The sequence below is a fragment of the Camelina sativa genome, chromosome 10 (genome assembly GCF_030686135.1).
Source record: "Camelina sativa cultivar CO46 ecotype springtype chromosome 10, ASM3068613v1".
NCBI lineage: Eukaryota > Viridiplantae > Streptophyta > Magnoliopsida > Brassicales > Brassicaceae > Camelina > Camelina sativa.
The window spans coordinates 1,025,233-1,045,930 of record NC_141889.1 but is presented as its reverse complement, the minus strand read 5'-3'; the positions used below and the strand labels follow the sequence as shown (position 1 = coordinate 1,045,930).

Here is a 20,698-nt window from a genome sequence, read left to right as displayed (position 1 = left end):
TGCTAACTTGCTATGTTATGTTCGTGTCCATCTACGCATCCGGGGGCCACATGACCATGGGCCTTGTTTGCTGCCACGTTTCTTCAAGTTACGAATGTATACGAAATTACGAATGTTTTTTTTTTTTTTTTTTCTTTCTTTGTTTTTTACGAATGTTACTGTTTTTTCCGAAAAGAGGTTTGACGATTTTAATATTTCATCTTCCATCTTCGTATTGCATTGTATATATATTTTGGCAAACCCTTGTATACTAATGAAAACTGGCACAAGAGCTTATTCCTGGAAACTACAGACGGTTGTAACTGTGTTCCGTAATTTTACCTTGTTTTTCAAACTAAAACCGAAATCTAAATCCAGTTTCATATATTATATAGCACCTAAAGAACATTGGGCAGACAACAAATTTCATAGTCACACCTTTGTGTTGGAGACTAATGACATTGTTGTCTTTGTGGAATAGTATATGTTTTGATGTTTGGAACTTTGAGGACAATGACATTATGTTTTTTTCAAAGAGCTTTAAGCTTTTTAGGTTCAGGGGATTTCTCTACATTCTCAACAATTTAAGTATTTTGGCTCGATATTATATTAGTCTCAAAGTTTGGGTTTGATGTAATATCTGCTGATATATATATATATATATATATATATCTACATTGTATATGTGCCCAATTTAATTTCGCATGTATTGGTCACTGGCAAGTTGAAATTCTGTTGTAATAAGGGATGACGATGCACTCAAAAAGTATATATCTTTTTTAAGTAGACAAAATATATTTTGTATCCATATTCCATTAATATGTTCGCATAGCATGAGGATTCGAGGTTGGATATTTTTGAAGACATTCAAAGTTGTTTATATTTCAAAGACAAAAGGCCGAAAGCAATTGTTGTCTCCAACACAAAAGTTTACCAAAGTTTACCTTTATTCATCTTTTCAAATAAAGATTCGATCTTCTTTCTTGGTGAATATGATGACCATCATTTTTAGGATTTTCTCGTTTTTTATTCTTTCATCCTCATCAACATCTAATAATTTGCCATATGTGATGTGGCATACAATAGTAGTATTTTCCCGACTTCCCGTTGATCTACCCAGAGAACGTAACGCTTACAGAGTTTGGTAAAGCCAGCGAATGAGCCTAGTCTCTCAGTCTCAGTTCCCCACATTGTACACAAACATTATAAAAAACAAAGATAGGCCAATGGAGAAGTGTTAAGGGCCTAAAAGCCCATGAAATATATATAGCCTTCACAATGACGAAGTTTGAGCCTTTTTATAAACTTCTTTTGTCTGCGACTAAACTTTACCCATTTTCATAATAAACTTTTAAATCCAAAAGGTTTCAATGGTACATTACATACACTGATACACGTAGGTCTATATTTTGTGGGTGTGTGACCAAGTCGATGCGGAAAGAAGTGAGCGAAACCAGAAGCATGTGATATTTTTATTTGTCTTCTTTGGCGATAAAAGCAAATTGGTGGGAAAAAATTGTAATTGATTTGTTGGGTATACGTCCATTTCAAGCATTGCATCATCATTGGTCACACTTCATGCACTTAAATCACATGTATGTTTCATGGGAATTTATGTGTACTTTTGTAACAAAACGATATATGGACAGAAAGTATACATAGTGGAAAACATCATCTAAGAGAAATTATTGGACATAACTTATTCGTAAGTAAGATTATGTATGTTCTTCGTTTTGGTCTTTTGTCCGAAAAAAAAATTATTGGGCCAAAGCCTAAAACTTATGAGATAACCCAACAATATTCGGCTTAACAAACCGATTAGCTCGAGTATTTTATTTTACTTTAATAGCTAACCAAATGGTACATAAATCTGTTACCAAAAAAAAAAAAATTGTTACCGACAAAAATCATAAATTGTAGTAGGCGTTAGTGTAACGACAGTAATAAGTAAACATTTAACAAATAATTAAAAGTGATAAGGATTTGACTTTGGTTACAAACTACACAATATGATGACGAGCTAAACTAGCGTTCATATGAAAATTATAAAATTTACATATTTATGTTTTAGATCCAACGACTCCCCCAAATAAAGTTTGAAAACTATGTGTTGACTTTGGGGATACATTAGTCACACTATTGTTTCACAAAGAGATTTTATATCAAAGTCTCCTTTTCTTTCGTTTGTGGTCAACTACTTTTTGACTTTATGGTATGTTATGATTTTTATTGGTTTCCTACTCACTACTACTACATACACAAAATATTAGTATCATGATTTTTTTTTGGGGTCAAAACAATATTAAGATTGAAGCTAACATAACAACGCCAAATTTACTATTATTCATGGAGTTATTACTAATACATCAAAACTATCGCTGTTATTTAGGATAATTGTCGTAAATACCACTAAAATTGGTTTTTAATCCAAAAATACCACAATTTTGTTTTTTCCAAAAATACTACTAATAGGTAATTTTTTCCAAAAATACCACATAGTTGAATTAAAGTTCTAATCCCTAAATTCTAAATATTAAACCCTACCCCTAAAAACTATACCCTAAAACTAAATGTGTCAACCCAAACCTAAAAAAAAAATTTACATCTTTAAAAATCAATTTTTGTGTTTGTGGTAATTTTGGGAAAAAAAAAATTATGGTATTTTTGAAAAAAAAAAAACTAAAATGTGGTATTTTTGGAAAAAAAAATTAGTGGTATTTAAAGGAATTTCTCTCCTATTTATGTATGTCATCTTTGCAAAATTATTTGTGATCCTTAATTATTAGGTCTGATTCCTTATGTTTAACTCCTAGTCCTAGGATTCCCATTCTTTCAGCATCACCTTGAGCTCTTTATTACGATTTACGAGAGCATGAATGCACCTTTTCGCATAAATAATGACCAATGATAAGTGAAATTAAACATTTAAAATAAAGAAATATAATAAAACGGTACTATCATTTATTCAAAGCAATTAACTTTCTGTAATACACTCCTAGGGTTTTGGTTCTTTTACGCCTTCAATAATTAAGAGACAACACAACACACAGCCCCGGCTCATACCTACGGCGGGAGGGGCAATGGCCAGGGGACAAAAATTTTTTTTTGCAAAAAACATTAAGGAAATGGGGACCAGAAAAAAAAGAAAAAAAAAATTATGTTGATAAGAGTCCTAAAAAATTGTATGCCTAGGGACAAATTTTTTTTTAAGACGGGGCTGACAACACACACACACAAAAACATGATCCAACCTAAGTACGTTGGCATCATAAATATGTATATAATAAAGATCTAATATAATCAAAATCTTCTATTCAATATCGTATAGAGGATAATCAACGAAGGAGCTAATATCATGATCCAAGCAGTTGTTGTTCAGCATCTCGGTTCCATGAAGCCCGATTGCTTGTGTGTTGTTTTTGTTGGCTATCTCATTGAATAACTCAGCTTGGAGATTCTCAAACCCGGTCATAAAGAACATATCGTGTTGATCACTTTGATTGACGGAGTAGTTGGACATCTGCAAATAGGAATTAAAACAGGTGCTACTACTACTACTCATGGAGTTCAGTGATGGGGATGAATGATGATGATGATATGATGAAGCAGCTGCGTCATGATCAATATCAAACAGAACCTTGTTTGGTTCCCAAGAAAATGATTCCAATATCGGATTCTTGATCATGCTTTGTTCTTCTATGGCGAAGGATGTTATTGATGGATCCACCACCTGATCATATAATGTTTGGTTCGATTCAGTGTTCTCGTCATGAAGTATTGGGATCTGGTTTTGACTCGATAATGATGATGATGTTGTTCCACGCTCGAATTTGACATTAAGTTGTTGATGAAATGCCTTTTCTTGCTTGCTCAATAGCTTCTTCTTCAGCCTCGTGTTCCAATAGTTTTTGATATCATTGTCTGTTCTTCCCGGTAATTGTGAAGCAATAATAGTCCACCTTAATCAACAAAATTTTAAAATAACAACACCAATTATTTTTTCTGATCATAAAATTTGAAATAACATGTTATAGTGTGATAAGAAGGAAATTTAGATAATAAACCTGCTCCCAATAGTAATGTAAAGGCTGCAGATGATGTAATCTTCTTCATCGGTGAAGCCTCCATGCTTCAAGTTAGGCCTCAAGTAATTAAGCCATCTCAAACGACAACTCTTTCCGCACCTCTTAATCCCTTTCATCAATATGTAAAATTCTTAGTATTATGTGTCAAAACTATATATGAAAAATCAAAATCTAACAAATGAATTTTAAAGGATACCAATTCTCTGAGGGAGGGATATCCAATTGTTGCCGGTGCCGTGTTTTTCGATGTAAGACTTAAGGATGGCATCTTCCTCCGGCGACCATGGCCCTTTCTTCACCGCCGTCTTGTCACAGCACGGTGCTCTTCCCATTCTCTTTTTGATCTTTCACTTTTAAATCTTTGGATAAATTGTTTATTCCCCTTCCTCTCAATCTTGTTCTCTAGGTATTTTATCTTCTATAGTCTCTCTCCATCTATATGTTATAATGTTATATATATGAGAAACTTAGCTTAGTGAACAATATTGACAAGTGGGTTTCTGTCTGTACGTATACGTATGTATATAGAGTATGACAGTATGTATATGGTGAGAAAAAGGGCATGATATCATCAGTAGAAGAATCAGTCCTAAACATTCACATAAATGTGAATATGACTAAGAAATATTTTAATGATGCAAATTTTACAAAAGTAATAATATTTTATAAATAGTTCTATACTGAAAAGGGAGGAAATATAATAAAGATGACAACAAATGGTTTTGTTGTTTGTCCGTGCGTGTGGTTCATTCAGCTTATAGGGTTTTGGACAAAACCTATTCATCTTTTTTGGACTACGTTTCATTATATATGTAATTATGGATTATATTGAAACCAGGCCATCATCTATACGCTTCTAGATGGAAAAACAAATGGCTGACTTGACCTGAGAGACTGAGACTCAGAGAATTAGTCCTGAAATTTTGAAAAAAAAAAATTACATTCTTTATTCCAGTTTACAAAAAGTAACACAAGAAGAAAAGAAAATACGAGCAAACAGAGAAAAAATGTTTTAATGAAACCCCCTTTTTCAACGCGCTAACGAGGAATCGGTCTTCTTGGTATGACGATCGAGTACAAATATTTTAACGTCCGTTTAAATTTATATATAAACTATGTGTTAAACCTTTGCCCAAAAAACAAAAAAAAGTTATGTGTTAAACCCACAAAAGAGTGTTCATTATTATCCTTAATAGTATAGATAATTATATCAATCACTCTCATACATATAAAACTATATTCTTTTAGTACAGTAAAACTTTTATAAATTAATAATGTTGGGACCATAAAAATCTATAAATTTATAGAAGTTTTAATTTCTCCATAAATTAACAATTATTCATTTATAGAAAGGCTTTCCTAATTAGGTAAAACAAAATTATAAAATAAGATTTCATCATTATAACTAATATTTTTATAAAATCAATTACAAGAAAATTAACAATTATCATGTTTTGAATATAACACTTAAAGATTTTTTATATAGTAAAAATATTAAAAATGAACTCTAATAAAAATTAATGGGATCATATATTTACAAATCATTTTCAAAAAAATTATTATCTTATTATATTATCGAATTGTGTCCAAAATTACACTAGGAAAAATTTATTACTCCCTCTGGGTTTTTTATTTAACATTCTAGAATAAAAATTTTGTTTTCCAATACTTGTCGTTTTAGGTTTTCAATGCATATGTTTGGTAAAAATATCAATTTTATTCCAACTATTTTAATAATTTGACCAATAAAAAAATTAGAAAATGTATTAAAAAAATAAATATAATAGAATATTGATCTATTTTCTTAATTTGTGTGCAAACCTCTAAAACGACAAGTAAAAAAAACCGGATGAAATAATTTATAAAGATTATTAAATTACCGAGTATTAATTTATAAAAGTTCTACTGTAGTTAACCGATTTTTGGAAGCCCAAAAACGAAATTATTATCAATTTGATTATGTCTACTCTCTACATATGAAAAAAAAAAATGAATAAGACAAATTAAGCAAGTTAAACTTTTGAATTGTTGACTTCATTATTTAAACTCTCTTTTTACTAGTCCACGAGACAATTCTTGGATAAGGTCTTTAAGACCATATCAATACTTTTATAAGTTTATTTATAGATTAATTTAACGATTGATAAAGAATGTTCGTTGGTTTTTCTTCATTCTCAAAAGGAAATCGAAAATTAAGTAGATAAGTGTTATACTGTTATGTAAAAGATAATATCGTTGACAAAAAGATCTCTTACAATTTTTAGCTGTCGAAAAAGCCTTTAAAGTCACGGTCTATTTAAAAGCTCAGCCCATATTGGCATACGCCGGTCCATTTATGAGCCCAAAAAGGCGATATCTTACGCGCCTAGATAAAGCAAATAATAACAGTTGCCATACACTGTTATTTACACAAAAAGACTAAAAATATTCGTAACGAATAATTCGATAAGGCAATGTATGCCATATAAGTAGAAACTTCAATGCGCCGATTTAATACATATGCGCAAATAGATATGATGAATTATCCTCGTTTCCATATTTGTTACACTTTTAAATTCATTTTTCTTTATCTTCTTCGATTTTTATCTTGGTAGATAATCATTCCCTTCAAAGATAATATTTTGTAATTAATTCTCTCCTTCTCAATGTAATTCTCCCTTTCTCTCTCGTTCCCTTATATATAACACGATAGTTTTGCCTTGTCTCCTTATCACTTACAATCGTTTTAACTCTCTCTAAAGAAACTAATCTCCTTTTTACTATTGTTTGAGATGGCCCAGATGACAATGAACGTCGAGAAGAAGGTCGAAGCTAACGTGACGGTGACCCCTGATGGTGGGAAAAGGGCTTACGTCACTTTCCTTGCCGGAAACAAAGACTACTGGATGGGTGTGGTTGGTCTAGCTAAAGGACTTCGCAAGGTGAAATCGGCTTATCCTCTTGTTGTGGCGATTCTCCCTGACGTGCCTGAGGAACACCGTCAAATCCTGGTGGCTCAAGGATGCATTATCCGTGAGATCAAACCGGTCTATCCGCCGGAAAACAAAGCCGGTTATTCCATGGCGTATTATGTTATCAACTACTCCAAGCTTCGTATTTGGGAGGTAAAAATCTTACTTAACATATATTTAAAATCATGACAACGCCTAGTACGTGTCGAATAATACTAGTAAGAAAATGTTTTTGCCATATTACTAATGACTTATAAACATATATGCTATATGCAGTTTGTTGAGTATGAGAAGATGATATATCTAGATGGGGACATACAAGTGTTCAGTAACATCGATCATCTGTTCGATACTCCTCGTGGCTACTTGTATGCCGTCAAAGATTGCTTTTGTGAGGTATCTTGGTCCAAAACTCCTCAATACAAGATCGGCTACTGCCAACAGTCGCCTGAAAAAGTGACATGGCCTGTCGAAAGCTAGGGGTGGGCAAAATACCCGCACCCGATACCCGAACCCGAACCCGTACCCGAAGTAAGCAATTCGGGTCGGGTATAAATCATCCAAATTATCTAATCGGATGTTCATATTAAACAAAACGGGTACCCGAACCCGATCGGGTATACCCGAACACTCGATTAAACACCCGAAAGCATCCATAAGATCATAACATTCCCGATTTCTTGTTTCTCTTGATTCTCGACTTGCCATATACCGATTTTTGTGATATTCAAACCAACCAGAAAATCCCCCAATTTAACAAACTGGAAACCCTAAAAGAATCATTCTCATCGTTCCCCAACTCTCCTCCATCTTAGATCTCAAAGCAAATCAGGTAAATCACCTTTTTCATCGATTTTATCAAATAACTTAACACAGAAACTAACAATATGAATTTAATTTAAGCTATTTAAATTCTTTATTACGAGTATTGTGTTGTAGTCTAGTATCAGTTATATTTAAATTCATGCTTGTGTGTGTGTCTATGTTTTTTTGCTTGATAGATTCATCATCAACTCCACGAGAATTAATTTAAAGTGTTGGAGTGGGTTTCTTCCATTTCATTGCTTGTGTGTATGAGTGTATATGTGTTTCTTTTGTACTTTATTTATTTTTGGCCTCAATTCTGAATTTGTTTTAGTAGTGGAGTCAACGAACAGTTAATTAGTCTGAGTTATAATAATTAGAAGCATGATTAAAACTGGATACACATTATGTTTTTGTTTAAGAATTCTGATTTAGTATGTTTTTTTATTTCTAGATGGATTCATCATCATCTCCGAACCAAGATGCTAGAGATAATGAAGAACATGAGCAAGAAGAAGAGGAAATGACTCTAGCTCAGGATCGAAGGGGCAAAAGGAAACATACACAAGAAAATGGAGCTACTTCTGAACAACCTAAAGAAAAGAAGATAATCCCCCCAAGGTCAAATGTATGGGATCATTTCACAAGAAAACAAGACCGTAACAAGTGTGTTTGTCACTATTGCAAGAAAGAATACTCATGTCCATCAAAGTCAGGGACTAAAAACTTGTGGAATTATTTCATATCTGTAAGTCATACAAGGCATGGCAAGAAAAAGAAGATAAGGCTCAGCAAGTTATTAATATCCAAGGGAATTTTCAGAGTGGAAAAGTGTCTGAGAAGATTTTCAGAGAAGCATCAAATGAGATGCTTGTGATAGGAGAGTTGCCATTGGCTTTCATTGAATGCATGGCTTGGAAACACTTTTGTGACACGGTAATCAATTTTTTTTTTAATCCTTTTTTTTTATCTACTTATTTTTTTGTATCTTACTTAATAGAAGTATGTTTCTCTATGTATATCATCAAAGTAAACTTGTACAAACCTCACTCAAGAAGAACAGCAACAAGAGACATTGTTCACATTTATGTTGATAGGAAGGCTACTATGAAACAATGGTTCCTAACTAACAAGCAAAGAGTCTCACTTACAACAGATATTTGGAAGTGTGAGATCACTGGTAATGTTTATTTTAATCAGTAGCTTGTTTCATTTTTTTTTAGACTTGTTTATTGTGTTATTTGGCTGAATCTTTCTTTCTCTTTTTAGGTTCAAGTTATATGGTTATAACAGCACATTACATTGATGCTCACTGGCGGTTAAAGAAGCTGATCGTAGGGTTCAAATATGTCACAGATCATAAAGGTATTACCATTGCTAAAGTCCTTCTTGAATGCTTAGCTGACTGGGGAATAGAGAAGGTATTATGTGTCATTGTGGACAATGCAACAGCTAATAGTAATGCATTGTCAACGTTTGAATCCAACTTCCCTTTGATATCTGATGATTCTTTAGTGATGAAAGGGGATTTTTTTACATATGAGATGTGCTGGTCATATTATTAATTTGATTGTGAGGGACGGATTGGATAAAATAGATGATAGTGTGGCTGCAATCCATAATGCTATATTATATTTTAGATCAGGAGGCAGAAGGCAAGATGCATTTGATCTTAAGGTAGAATCTAGTAGGATGACAAGGGGCTTTTTGCCATTAGATGTAACAACTAGATGGAATTCCACATATTTGATGTTGTCAAGGGCATTTAAGTACAAGGAAGCTTTTGATAAGATGGAGCTTGAAGACAAACTGTACAATGATCATTTCATGGAGGTTATAGGTGGTAAAAACGGATTGGACCTCCTTCAATGGCTGATTGGCATGCAGTTCAAAGGCTAAATAAGTTCCTAAACATTTTTTACGATTCCACATTGGTAGTCTCAGCTTCTACAACTCTGAATGCACACAAGTGTTAGGGTGAGATAATGAACATAGCATCAGAGCTTCAATTGCTTTGTAACAACTCTGATAGTGATCTGAGGGTGAAAGCTCAAGAACTGTTTAAGAAATTTGATAAGTATTGGGATGGCTTGAAGAACATCAACAAGATGTTGGTAATAGTTACTGTCTTTGATCCAAGAAAGAAGATGCAGTTTGCAAAAATGTGTTTTGACGAGTTGTATGGAGAAGACTCTACACAGTCTAAGGGATTGTATGAGTCAGTTCTTACCATTCTAGAGAGTATGTTCAAAGAGTATAGCGAAAGATATGGTAAAAAGGAAAATGTCCAATCATCTCAGTCTACTCAAGATTTCCAAGCAAATAGAATGGATGGCGTTGATAATGATCTTGGTTACCGTAGGCATAAGATTGAGCATCGGTACAATACTTTGCTAAAAGAGATTGGTGTTAGAGACAAAAATGAGTTGGATTCATATCTCAATGACAAAGTAGAGAACCCTGCAGTGATGCTTGGAATGGAGTATGATGTACTCTCTTGGTGGAAAATAAACAGTTGCAAGTATTCCATTTTGTCAGAGATTGCTAGAGATTTATTTGCTATACAAGTGTCTTCTGTTGCATCTGAGAGCACTAGTGGGAGGATAATAAACCCATATAGGAGTTGTCTAACTCACTATATGGTTGAGGTTTTGATGTGTACAGAACAATGGATGAAACAAGATATTAAAATTGAATCAAAAGTGCTTACCAATGCACAAATACTTGATGAATTCGAATATGAAGATCAACTTGAGAAAGGTGTGTATCTTTGTTCTTTAATTTTTTTTCCTTCTATTTTACTTAATATTTACAATCTGTGTTTATTCATTATATTTTCAGATTTTGCAACCCTGACCATGACATCACAAGAAAAGTAAGACAATTTGCAAGTTCTATAATCTCTGTTACTAGGTAAATTAGTTTTCATTTTCATATGTGCCAATTTTCATATATTAGTTTAGATAGATTATATGATTCTAACTTTAAATTTGGTGTCATTTCATGTTTCAGGAAATCAAGAACTATTGGTTTATGAACTTATTTTTTTTGTGTTTGGATTTGTCATTTCTTTTTGTTGAACTCAATATGGTATGATGAAGTTGACTTTTTTATATTTGATGATTACAATCAGTTTGTTTAGTTTGGTAGTTTGGATGTAACCCGAACCCGATGAATGTTTACTCGAATCCGACCCGAAATCTAAAATTACTTGAATGGGTCTTATAACTCTAAACCCGAAATACCCGACCCGAAACCCGATAGGATACCCCAACGCCCACCCCTATCAAAAGCCTCGGTGCTCCACCTCTCCTGCATATTTCAATGCCGGTATGTTGGTTTTTGAACCAAATCTCGTCACTTACGAAGATCTTCTTCGTGTTGTTCAACTCACTACCCCAACTTTTTTTGCTGAACAGGTCCGATATTTTATCTTTATTTTTTTTCATTATTTAATTTGATTTTTATATACTATACAAATCTAATATAATTATATTTGTTTTTGGTAGGATTTTTTGAATATGTACTTCAAAGACATTTACAAACCAATCCCTTCGACCTACAATCTCATAACAGCTATGCTTTGGCGTCATCCAGAACACGTTGACCTTGACCAAATCAGTGTTGTTCATTATTGTGCTAATGTAAGTTTTATTTTTTTTCTTTACATATATGTAAAAATATATTCCTAGTTATTAAATTTGTATATTTCTATTCAATTTAATAGGGTTCAAAGCCTTGGAAATACGATGAGTCTCAAGAACACATGGAGCGAGAAGACATAAAAATGTTGGTGAAAAAATGGTGGGATATTTATGAAGATTCGAGTTTAGATTACAAGAACTTTGGCGAGAGTGATTCTAAGCTGAATCAGACCACTGCCCCATTGGCTTCCAAGGACCCTGCTAGTGATGTGCTAACGAACCTTGCGCCCTCCGCCGTCAGGCCCGGCCCTTCACCCATTCTTATGAGATATGGGTGTTGGGCCTCCATATTTTTTGAGATTTTTAGTAATAAATATAGGCCTCAAAAATATTTTTACTGCAAAAATAGGCCTTAATTTTATGAAAGTTATAGATTTGGCTTCAAGTTTTAAATTTATCTACTTTTTATTGCAAAAATAGGCCTCATTTTCCGAAATTTTAAGAATTAGTTTCAGTTTTATTTTTTTTATCTATAAAATCCATTAAAAAGTAATTGTTTTGTATTGGGCCACAAATTTCACTGGGCCGGCCCTATCCGCCGCATAACCAAATCTTATTATTTGGAAGCTATAATCTATATCTATGCAATATTTGTTTATTTCTTATTTTGGAGGTTTAAAGGTTTAGCTATATATAATTTTATCATAATTATATAGCAACCTCGTTTTGAGTTTTTATGTTTGAGTTTAGAGTGGTGGTCTTGTGTTTTTGTTGACTTTTTTTTTGTTGTCAATGTCGGCCTTGACCACCCTTTATCTCTCTTTTTTATAATTAATAATAAGAATGCTCTTTCGGCTTTCATTCTCCTTCTATTCGTTCCTTTCTTTTTTGCAAAACAGCATAATATACACATCAAGTAGAAAAATAAGTTTGGTATAAGTGATAATGTGTATAAATTAACAATCGATGTAATGTTGAACAAGTTTTTGACTATTGTTTTGGTTAAACGGAAAGAATGCCTAAGAACACCAACGCATAAAAGCCGCAGTAAATATAATATTTCCTAAACAACATGATCGAGTTTATACGGTAGTTGTTGCAAAAGCCTTTAAGGAATTTTCTAAAGTTCATGCGATTTTCCTAAACAACATGATCTTTTAACTCTTAAGGACATTTTCTATTAATTAATTTCATTTAAGCTGGGATTTTTCCGATTCTGATCATATCCGATCCCTACCAAAAAAAAAAAAAAAAAAAAAAAAAAAAAAAAAAAAAAAAAAAAAAAAAAGAAAAAAAAGAGTTGTTTAATCATATATATGAGGGGACCTATGTAAGACTTGACGAACAAAAATTGTGATACCTAACTAAAATGGTAAGACCTCACAATGATGATAATAGACTATTACAAGGACGAAGACACGAAGAGACACACCGACTTTATTTGGCCGACTCGATAGCGAAAAGAAAGGTCATCGTTTCTCTTTCCTTGCCTTTTCTTAACTTTCTTTTCTCACAACCACACGCACACTATATATATACGTATTTGTTTGGTATACAAAGATTGCATCATGGCTTGCGTTTACAAGTCTTAGTCCCCATAGTCACTAATCCACTAACGTGACTCACTCTTTTCCCTAAATGTATGTATGTGTGTATTTTGAACCCCCAACAATTTCAAAATCTTATACGCTTAATTCAATAATTGATTTCGAACAAACTTTTAGAAGTGTAGAATATTAGTTTTTTTCTTTCTTTCTTTCTTTCTTTCGAATCAGCGTAATGTAGGATACCCCATTAGGTAAGAGAAAAGACAATGAATCATTGTTATGTGCAATCATTGTGATGTTTTATGTATGTAATAATATTATTGTCATCATTTTGTGAGAGAAACGTATGAAATTTTGGAAATTTTCTTAGCTGAAGTTTCGCTGAATACATATAATTCATGTAAAACCTAAAAAAAATGTCGGAGTCTTAAAAAACGTATGTAAGGAGTTTTGTATTCTGGTCACATTTCCTTGCACATTAGGCATGCTTAAGTAGTTTCGTATGTTTAGGTGTACATACATATATATATATATGTGTGTGTGTAAATATTCGTAAGAGTAGACTTTTGTTGTCAAAGGCTCAATGATTCGTGTCTTTACAAAGTCAAGATCTCGATGTGATTGGAAGAATATTTACTTATATATTCCTATTAATCATGCAGTGTTCTTTATCCCATGAATTAATGTGATTAGTCATTTAAATAATCAAATGCCCTTTCTTTTTCCCAATATGGTTCAATTATTCGAGCCCGTTTACATTATCGGGTAATATTCGTTACGTGCTTTTTAGTTTCGAACCTGCGAATAGTTTGATAATTCAATTCCTCAGAAAAAGGCAAGAATAATCTGTTTTAGATGCTTTATTTTAATCAGAAATAAAAATTAAACTAATTAAGAAAAGAGTAGTTGTATGGTTTATAAAGTTCATTAAGCGTGCAAACTATGATATAATAACACGAATATAGTATGAATATGATATAGCCTTTAATTAATTAGCACACGCTTATGACATGATATACAGTTAGAATCAATTTCGTTCGATCGATGATAATCTTCTTAACCTGTTTGTATGATAATAATATAATATTCTTTTTGACATTCTACAAAAATCATTATAGAAAAAAAAGAAAAATCCATCCCTAATTCAAATAATTTCGGCATATAATTCTCAAGTATATATTCTGATCAACTTAGATTAAAACTAGACCGTCAATATTGGTGGCTTTGTTAAAAACCTTAACAGACAGGCTCTTTTTGTGTGTGTCCATTATTATTACCCGAAATTGAGTGGAAATTTGAAATGGGATTATAACAAATAAAGAATCATCATCCATGATTTGACTTATGCATAGTTTATATATAATGATAAAGGAAAAAAAAAACAAAAAAGAAAAGGAACAAAATAAAAGACATGAAAAGCAACATGTCTGGTTGGCCGTAGAGCCGGAGATATGACAAAAAAGGATCAGACAATTCTTCTATCATTCATCCAACTTAGTCCCTCTTTTACTATACATAATTATTATTTTCCAAAAATATAAAATAATTTTCCTTTTTATTAAAACTTCTCCCTTTTTTTTTCTTGGGATAAAACTTCCCACTAGCTTTTCGATATGTTTAAGCAAGTCAGAAGTTTAGGACATGTTTCCCACGCTTTTTAACGAAATAATACGTTTATACCATATAGTTGTATTCATTTTTATATATTTATAAGTCATTTCTCAGTTTTCATATTTCATTTTACTGAAAATATGGAAAGTATGCAAGTTTTTATAAAAACTATTCAGTGGTATATATTTTATTACTTTTCAAAAAAAGATTGTTTGGTTTACATGATTACATCTGATCAATGTTTATTTAGTTTAACAAAAAAAAAATGTTTATTTAGTCAACAATTCTTATGAATATATATATATATATATATTCTTATGAATATTTAACAAATCATTACTCTGATGGTATCATGTACTATCTTCTATGTCACATAATTTTTAAAAATATGTGAATCCTTAAATCTAAGCTCATCGACTTAATTTCCATGGTTCTACAAAATCAGAACGAAATCAACCTAACTGAACAAAACCCAAACTAACACATTAGTTGACATTTTCTTAATATACAAATATTAAATTAGTTAAAAAGGATAGAAAGACAAAAAAATAAAATAATAAACCGGATCAACCCGATAAATAAAGATAAATGTACGGCTGCGCGTAACGTAATAATGTGGGGGCTGAATCGGAATTAGATACTCTTATCATACCAAATCATTGGGGGGACCTACATGTCTGGAACTGACACGTGTCGGACCTAACAGACAATGATACTGTTTTGCAAGTTTCGTATAATTGGTTTCTTTCTTGTGTCGTGTGTGGATAAGTCTGTGTGTGTGAGAGAGATGATCGCATGATGGATGGATGGTGCCTAAGTGTTGATGACATGAGAACCACCACTTTTTCCTTTTTTTTAAAAAAAAATTCTTCCCCTAATCTTTTTTTCCTACCATCTAATCTATATTCCAATTTTCTTAAAACTACTTTTGTTCTTCACCGCACCAATTATACGACTTTTTTTTTATTTATCAATATGTATTTTGGTTGTGGATGAGGTTGTTTTGTTTTCTATCGATGGATTAGTCGTCTAAACCTAATTTTTTAATCGTCTTCCAATCATCTAAACCATCCCAAAAGGTATTACGAATTGGGGTCACACCGTTGTTTTACATTATTTTTTTATGTTCAAATACTTTATTTTTATAATATGGACATCTTTTTTTTTTTTTTTTTACCTTTTGTCTTTATTCTCCCCCTCTCTTTTTCACGCACTTTTTATTGGTTTTAATTTCCCCCACCCTTTTCAGAAGTCAATGTTTATCTATATTACTGTCATTATTTTTTAAAAACCGTGTTATTAAGGACTTAAAATGCCGACATATTCTTTACAAGAAAAAAATAAAAATAAAAACTGGTATCTACAAAAGTTTGGTAGTATATTACTGTACTTGTACTACCACCTTTTTTATTTATAAAAACAAAATATGCTGCTACGTACCACATGTTTCAGTAACTATTATGGTAATCACACCAAGCTTATATTATTCATCATCGTTATCTTTCATACTAAGATAATTATTCAGAAAAAAATCTAGTAAAATCTTCTCTTTGAATCTGACCTTTTTCCACGGTCTATCTTTTTGTCATGTAATGTGATTATTTTGATATGATTACGCGTCATGGAACACACGCTCCAGAAAACTATAAATTGTGATAATATTTTAAATTCCATAACAATAAATAACACAAAACCAAAAAATTATCATGACGTCTCTTGTTACTGGAAGATCGCCTAATTGACTGATTATTTAAATTATCAGATCAATATATACAATTACTATTTTTTGTCTTCTCGTTCGTGCTTTGAGTTTTAATAGTCTAGCTAGATATCGGGTCTTTATTGAAAATAACTTGATTTAATCATGAGTCATGATTTTTCCAGTGTTGACGCTCGAGTCTTAAATACAACACTAGGACTATGCAACTATTAAATTATACTACATGAAATTATAAATTACATGTGTCGTCTCGTCGTGTTCATGAGTTTGCCACACCTTTCCCCTTAGGAGACTGGTCTTGCCGTCGGGGACCAAATATATAATTATGTATATAATATTCCAAATTATTTTCAAAGTTTGCAGTTTGTTAGATGGTTAAAAGTAATCGTAAATTGGAATCACATATCTGTATCTTCGCCACACATTCTCAGAACTATATATGTTCTAAAGTTTCAATTATTTTTGTTCCATACGACAAAATTGACCCTTTAAATAAAGTCAGAAAGATTTTTTTGTAATTGGCGATTGCAATCTTTTTAGTCAAAAGACACCAGCAAAAATTATACTTCATGAAATTGCAGTTCTAACTTCTGATGCCTTGACGATTCTAGCTTGATCTTGCAAATTGTCGGATTATTCGGATATTAATCTACACCGACCAAAGTAAACCAAACTAACTGTGTAGTAAAAGCGATTTTAACCAAATTGTGACTTTGTCCACTTCTCCTTCGCAGCCACGCTTATAATAATTTGTACAATATGGGTAACCTAACTTTGTTGGAAAGTGCCAAAGCCAATAAAACGTTCCACGTCGATCTTTCTAGTTAAGTCCCTCAACAATCTTTATTATTTCTGTTTGACGAATCATATGCCACCACCGGCATGAATGATTATCAATCTTATTGTTCCACCCGTTTCTATTTTCATACCATCACAATATGTAAAAATAGAGACGATATTATCGTGTAAAATTTTTATGCGATCGCGTGAATTTTTTAGTCCATGACATTTTTGTCTGTTCACAAGTTATCTCATACTTATGCATTTTCTACTTATATGTTAATTAATAAAAACATATTATTAATAAACGCGCGGTGCAAAGAAAATAGTTAGAAATCATTGAATGAATAAGTCCCAACACAATCTGGCCAGATCAAGAGAACTGAACCTAAAACAAGAAAGTGGAGATCACAATCCATAACCCAAATAATAATATATACAAGAATGCAGAATATAAAAAGAAGTTAGAAGAGATTATTTAAAAAAAAAAAAAAAACCAATGTGTAGTGTGAGGAGGAGGTTGAAGATTGGTAGGCAAGCTGACATGTTACCCATATCTGCCTTCCTCAAGCAAAGCATGGAGTGGGAGACAATTCATGTGGTCTCTTATTTAAAGTCCCCTCTTAATCACTTCTCTAATTACTAGTACTGTCTTACTTTTTTTTCTTCTCCTCTGTCTCTTAACTATAATGACACTATGTTGGAATAGAGCAAAATTAAAAATTAAAATATACCTCTTAAAAAGGTATAATTTGATTATTAACTAAAACTGGTTATTTTTATGGAAGTCTTCAGTTCAGTTCAATTAATTATGTTTCGGGGTATATTACAAGAATATCTGCACTTGATCGAGTGAATAATTTTACAAAATATTTATCAGAGAACATATCAACTTTGAAGGTGGGCATGGGAGGATATAGAATCGTTTCATCATGTGCTGTAATTGTAACTTTTTGTTGCTGTTGTTGTAATTGCAACAAATACTTAAACCAATGTATTAATGGTATTTTTTTTAAAAACGTTTATGAGGAAAATGAAAAATATCAATCCGGATGTAAGAGTCAAGTAACTGGCCACCGACAAATCAAAAGTTTTGGAGAGACTCAATTTTTTTATATTTATATTACATTTATTTTAATTATAATATATTAGTATTGCATTTTTCCGGTAAATTATATAAAGATTAACCGGGTTTTGCTACCTTTGATTTTTTTTTTTTGGTTTAAAGAAACCAATATAATTTTTAAACCACATCAATCAAATAATGTGACAAAACAAGTATATTCTAAGAGGGAACAAATTTAATAAAAATAGATAATTAGATATTATTGAAAAAAGATTGAAGTGGGAAGAATAGTTGCAAGTGGGGTGCTCATTTGGTCAACCTTTGTAAGTGAGAAAATTAAAAGGAGAGAGAATTTGTGCCATCATAATTTCCCCACATTCTTTTTTTTTTTTCATAATTTCCCACATTTTTTTTTTCCAAAAATTATATTGAAAAAAATATAAGCGAAATAAATCCAATCCTTTGATTAATTCTAATTATTAGCCACCCACCCATCAAAAAAATAAAATAATTTTTTTTTTTAAATGCCTCTCTTCTCCTTCTTAAGAAGAAGGCTCTTGGTTTCATTTCGTCCCATAATCTTCCAAACTTCACCAAAATAAATTCTTAAGAAAGATATATAATTTTTGTTTTCTCTTCATAGTAATACTTCTCAAGATCTTAAAGATTTGATTAATAAGAAGGAAAAATACGAAGAAGATCAAATTCATTTATCTTCAAATGGGTTTTGATGATTCATGCAACACAGGTCTTGTTCTTGGTTTAAGCCTCTCACCAGCGTCTAGTAATTACAATCATGCCATCAAGAAAGCTTCCGCCACCGTGGACCACCGTTTCATCAGGCTCGATCCGTCGTTGACTCTAAGCCTATCCGGTGAGAGTTACAAGACCAAAACCGTTGCGGGCGCCGGAGACCAGATTTGCCGGCAGACTTCTTCTCACAGCGGAATCTCATCTTTCTCGAGCGGAAGGGTAAAGAGAGAAAGAGAAATCTCCGGTGGCGACGGCGAAGAAGAGGCGGAGGAGACGACGGAGAGAGTAGTGAGTTCGAGAGTGAGTGATGATCATGAAGATGAAGAAGGTGTTAGTGCTCGTAAAAAGCTTAGACTCACTAAACAACAATCTGCTCTTCTTGAAGATAGCTTCAAACTTCATAGCACCCTTAATCCCGTAAGATATTATTACTAGTTTATTATTTCCTTAATTAATCTCTTCTTATTTACGTTAATCATATGCTTATTTAATTTTCTATGAAATTTACAGAAGCAAAAACAAACCCTTGCGAGACAGCTAAATCTAAGGCCTAGACAAGTTGAAGTATGGTTTCAAAACAGGAGAGCTAGGTAAAATTTAATTTATTAAATTTTATAATATCATATATCTTTTTCTTTCTTTTTTGGTTCTTAATTAATTTTGTTTTGAATAAATTTGGACAGGACAAAACTGAAGCAAACAGAAGTGGATTGTGAGTTTTTGAAGAAATGTTGTGAGACTCTGACGGATGAAAATAGAAGGCTTCAAAAGGAGCTTCAAGATCTTAAGGCTTTAAAACTGGCTCAGCCGTTTTACATGCATATGCCGGCGGCAACTTTGACGATGTGCCCTTCTTGTGAGAGACTTGGCGGTGGTGGAGGTACTGGAGGAGCCGGCGGAGGTACGGCAGCGGTTGATGGAGAAACGGCGAAAGGAGCTTTCTCCATCGTCACAAAGCCTCGTTTCTATAACCCTTTCACTAATCCTTCTGCAGCTTGTTAGTTACTTATTAATTAATTTTTTTTTGGGGGGTTTCTTTTTTTTTTTTTTTCTTAAATCAAATTAGGAATTAGTTAGAAAGTAAAAATCCCAGGGAAAAATATTACGTTGAAATTGGGGGAAAATGGGGTATAGTCTTTATATATAAGACTCTTCAACGATTCCACTTTATTTTTCGGTGGGATTGTTGTTGGCAGGTTGATGAAGAAAAAAATAGTTTGTAATTATAAGTTTATTTTGTAGCGGAAATAGAAGAAGATATTAGGACTAGGGACTTACTAATCCATCTTCTTTTGTTTTCTTTTCCTGAAAATATGTATTATGGTTGTGTAATTTTGCTTGTAAAAAACATAAATATATAAGTTTCGTACAACTTTGCAATGAATTACGTCTCCTTAACAAATGATTGTTCATTTATGCGACTATAATAGTAGTATTGATTTATAAATTTTCTATCGTCAAATAATCAATATGGGTCATTTTCAGGGAAAAAAAGATATTAATAATAATTCAATATGGTTTCTAATTTCAATTCACACTAAAAACGACGTAACCAACTAAACACTGCTTCCTTATTTTATTGATTTTTTAAATGTTCCTACGGATAGTGATTCTACTAACAGGACGATTCGTGTATAGATTTGTAAAAGTATCCACTAAAACTTTATAGTTTCAGAGTTTCTGCACTTTGATTAGCTAAAAATCTCCAATATTCTTTACTAATCGTTCATCTAAATGAGACACTGGTGCCAACTTGGT

The 20,698-nt window shown here is 32.2% G+C and overlaps 3 protein-coding genes across 4 annotated transcripts; 2 read left to right on the top strand and 1 right to left on the bottom strand.

The window, feature by feature from the left end:
- Positions 1 to 2,920: 2,920 nt before the first annotated feature.
- Positions 2,921 to 4,492, bottom strand: LOC104716343 (transcription factor MYB87-like). The gene is made up of 3 exons (XM_010433729.2): positions 4,261 to 4,492; positions 4,044 to 4,173; positions 2,921 to 3,938 (listed from the first exon to the last, which is right to left on the bottom strand). Exons 1-3 carry the CDS (start codon positions 4,394 to 4,396, stop codon positions 3,290 to 3,292), a joined length of 915 nt encoding a protein of 304 aa, XP_010432031.2. The 5' UTR covers positions 4,397 to 4,492; the 3' UTR covers positions 2,921 to 3,289.
- A 2,338-nt stretch (positions 4,493 to 6,830) lies between these two features.
- On the top strand, positions 6,831 to 11,879 carry LOC104719932 (galactinol synthase 6-like). The gene is made up of 5 exons (XM_087470232.1): positions 6,831 to 7,168; positions 7,292 to 7,488; positions 11,115 to 11,238; positions 11,329 to 11,463; positions 11,547 to 11,879. Exons 1-5 carry the CDS (start codon positions 6,836 to 6,838, stop codon positions 11,877 to 11,879), a joined length of 1,122 nt encoding a protein of 373 aa, XP_087326358.1. The 5' UTR covers positions 6,831 to 6,835.
- Positions 11,880 to 18,529: 6,650 nt separating this feature from the next.
- LOC104716341 (homeobox-leucine zipper protein HAT22) lies at positions 18,530 to 20,324 on the top strand. 2 transcript variants are annotated; one of them, XM_087469784.1, is made up of 4 exons: positions 18,553 to 19,357; positions 19,451 to 19,530; positions 19,624 to 19,796; positions 19,851 to 20,324. In XM_087469784.1, exons 1-4 carry the CDS (start codon positions 18,908 to 18,910, stop codon positions 19,940 to 19,942), a joined length of 795 nt encoding a protein of 264 aa, XP_087325910.1. In that variant the 5' UTR covers positions 18,553 to 18,907; the 3' UTR covers positions 19,943 to 20,324. The 2 variants fall into 2 exon arrangements, with proteins under 2 accessions (XP_010432030.1, XP_087325910.1); XM_010433728.3 differs by having other exon boundaries at positions 18,530 to 19,357; positions 19,624 to 20,324.
- Positions 20,325 to 20,698: the final 374 nt, after the last annotated feature.

Excerpts from the sequence above, each read along its gene's own strand:
- LOC104716341 (XM_010433728.3), top strand. The coding sequence starts at position 18,908 with ATGGGTTTTGATGATTCATGCAACACAGGTCTTGTTCTTGGTTTAAGC. Across the intron at positions 19,358-19,450 it reads TTCATAGCACCCTTAATCCC|AAGCAAAAACAAACCCTTGC; the intron begins GTAAGATATTAT and ends TGAAATTTACAG. Across the intron at positions 19,531-19,623 it reads TTTCAAAACAGGAGAGCTAG|GACAAAACTGAAGCAAACAG; the intron begins GTAAAATTTAAT and ends AAATTTGGACAG.
- LOC104716343 (XM_010433729.2), bottom strand. The coding sequence starts at position 4,396 with ATGGGAAGAGCACCGTGCTGTGACAAGACGGCGGTGAAGAAAGGGCCA. Across the intron at positions 4,174-4,260 it reads ATCCCTCCCTCAGAGAATTG|GGATTAAGAGGTGCGGAAAG; the intron begins GTATCCTTTAAA and ends TATTGATGAAAG. Across the intron at positions 3,939-4,043 it reads TACATTACTATTGGGAGCAG|GTGGACTATTATTGCTTCAC; the intron begins GTTTATTATCTA and ends TTGTTGATTAAG.
- LOC104719932 (XM_087470232.1), top strand. The coding sequence starts at position 6,836 with ATGGCCCAGATGACAATGAACGTCGAGAAGAAGGTCGAAGCTAACGTG. Across the intron at positions 7,489-11,114 it reads AAAGTGACATGGCCTGTCGA|TCGGTGCTCCACCTCTCCTG; the intron begins AAGCTAGGGGTG and ends CTATCAAAAGCC. Across the intron at positions 11,464-11,546 it reads TTGTTCATTATTGTGCTAAT|GGTTCAAAGCCTTGGAAATA; the intron begins GTAAGTTTTATT and ends TCAATTTAATAG.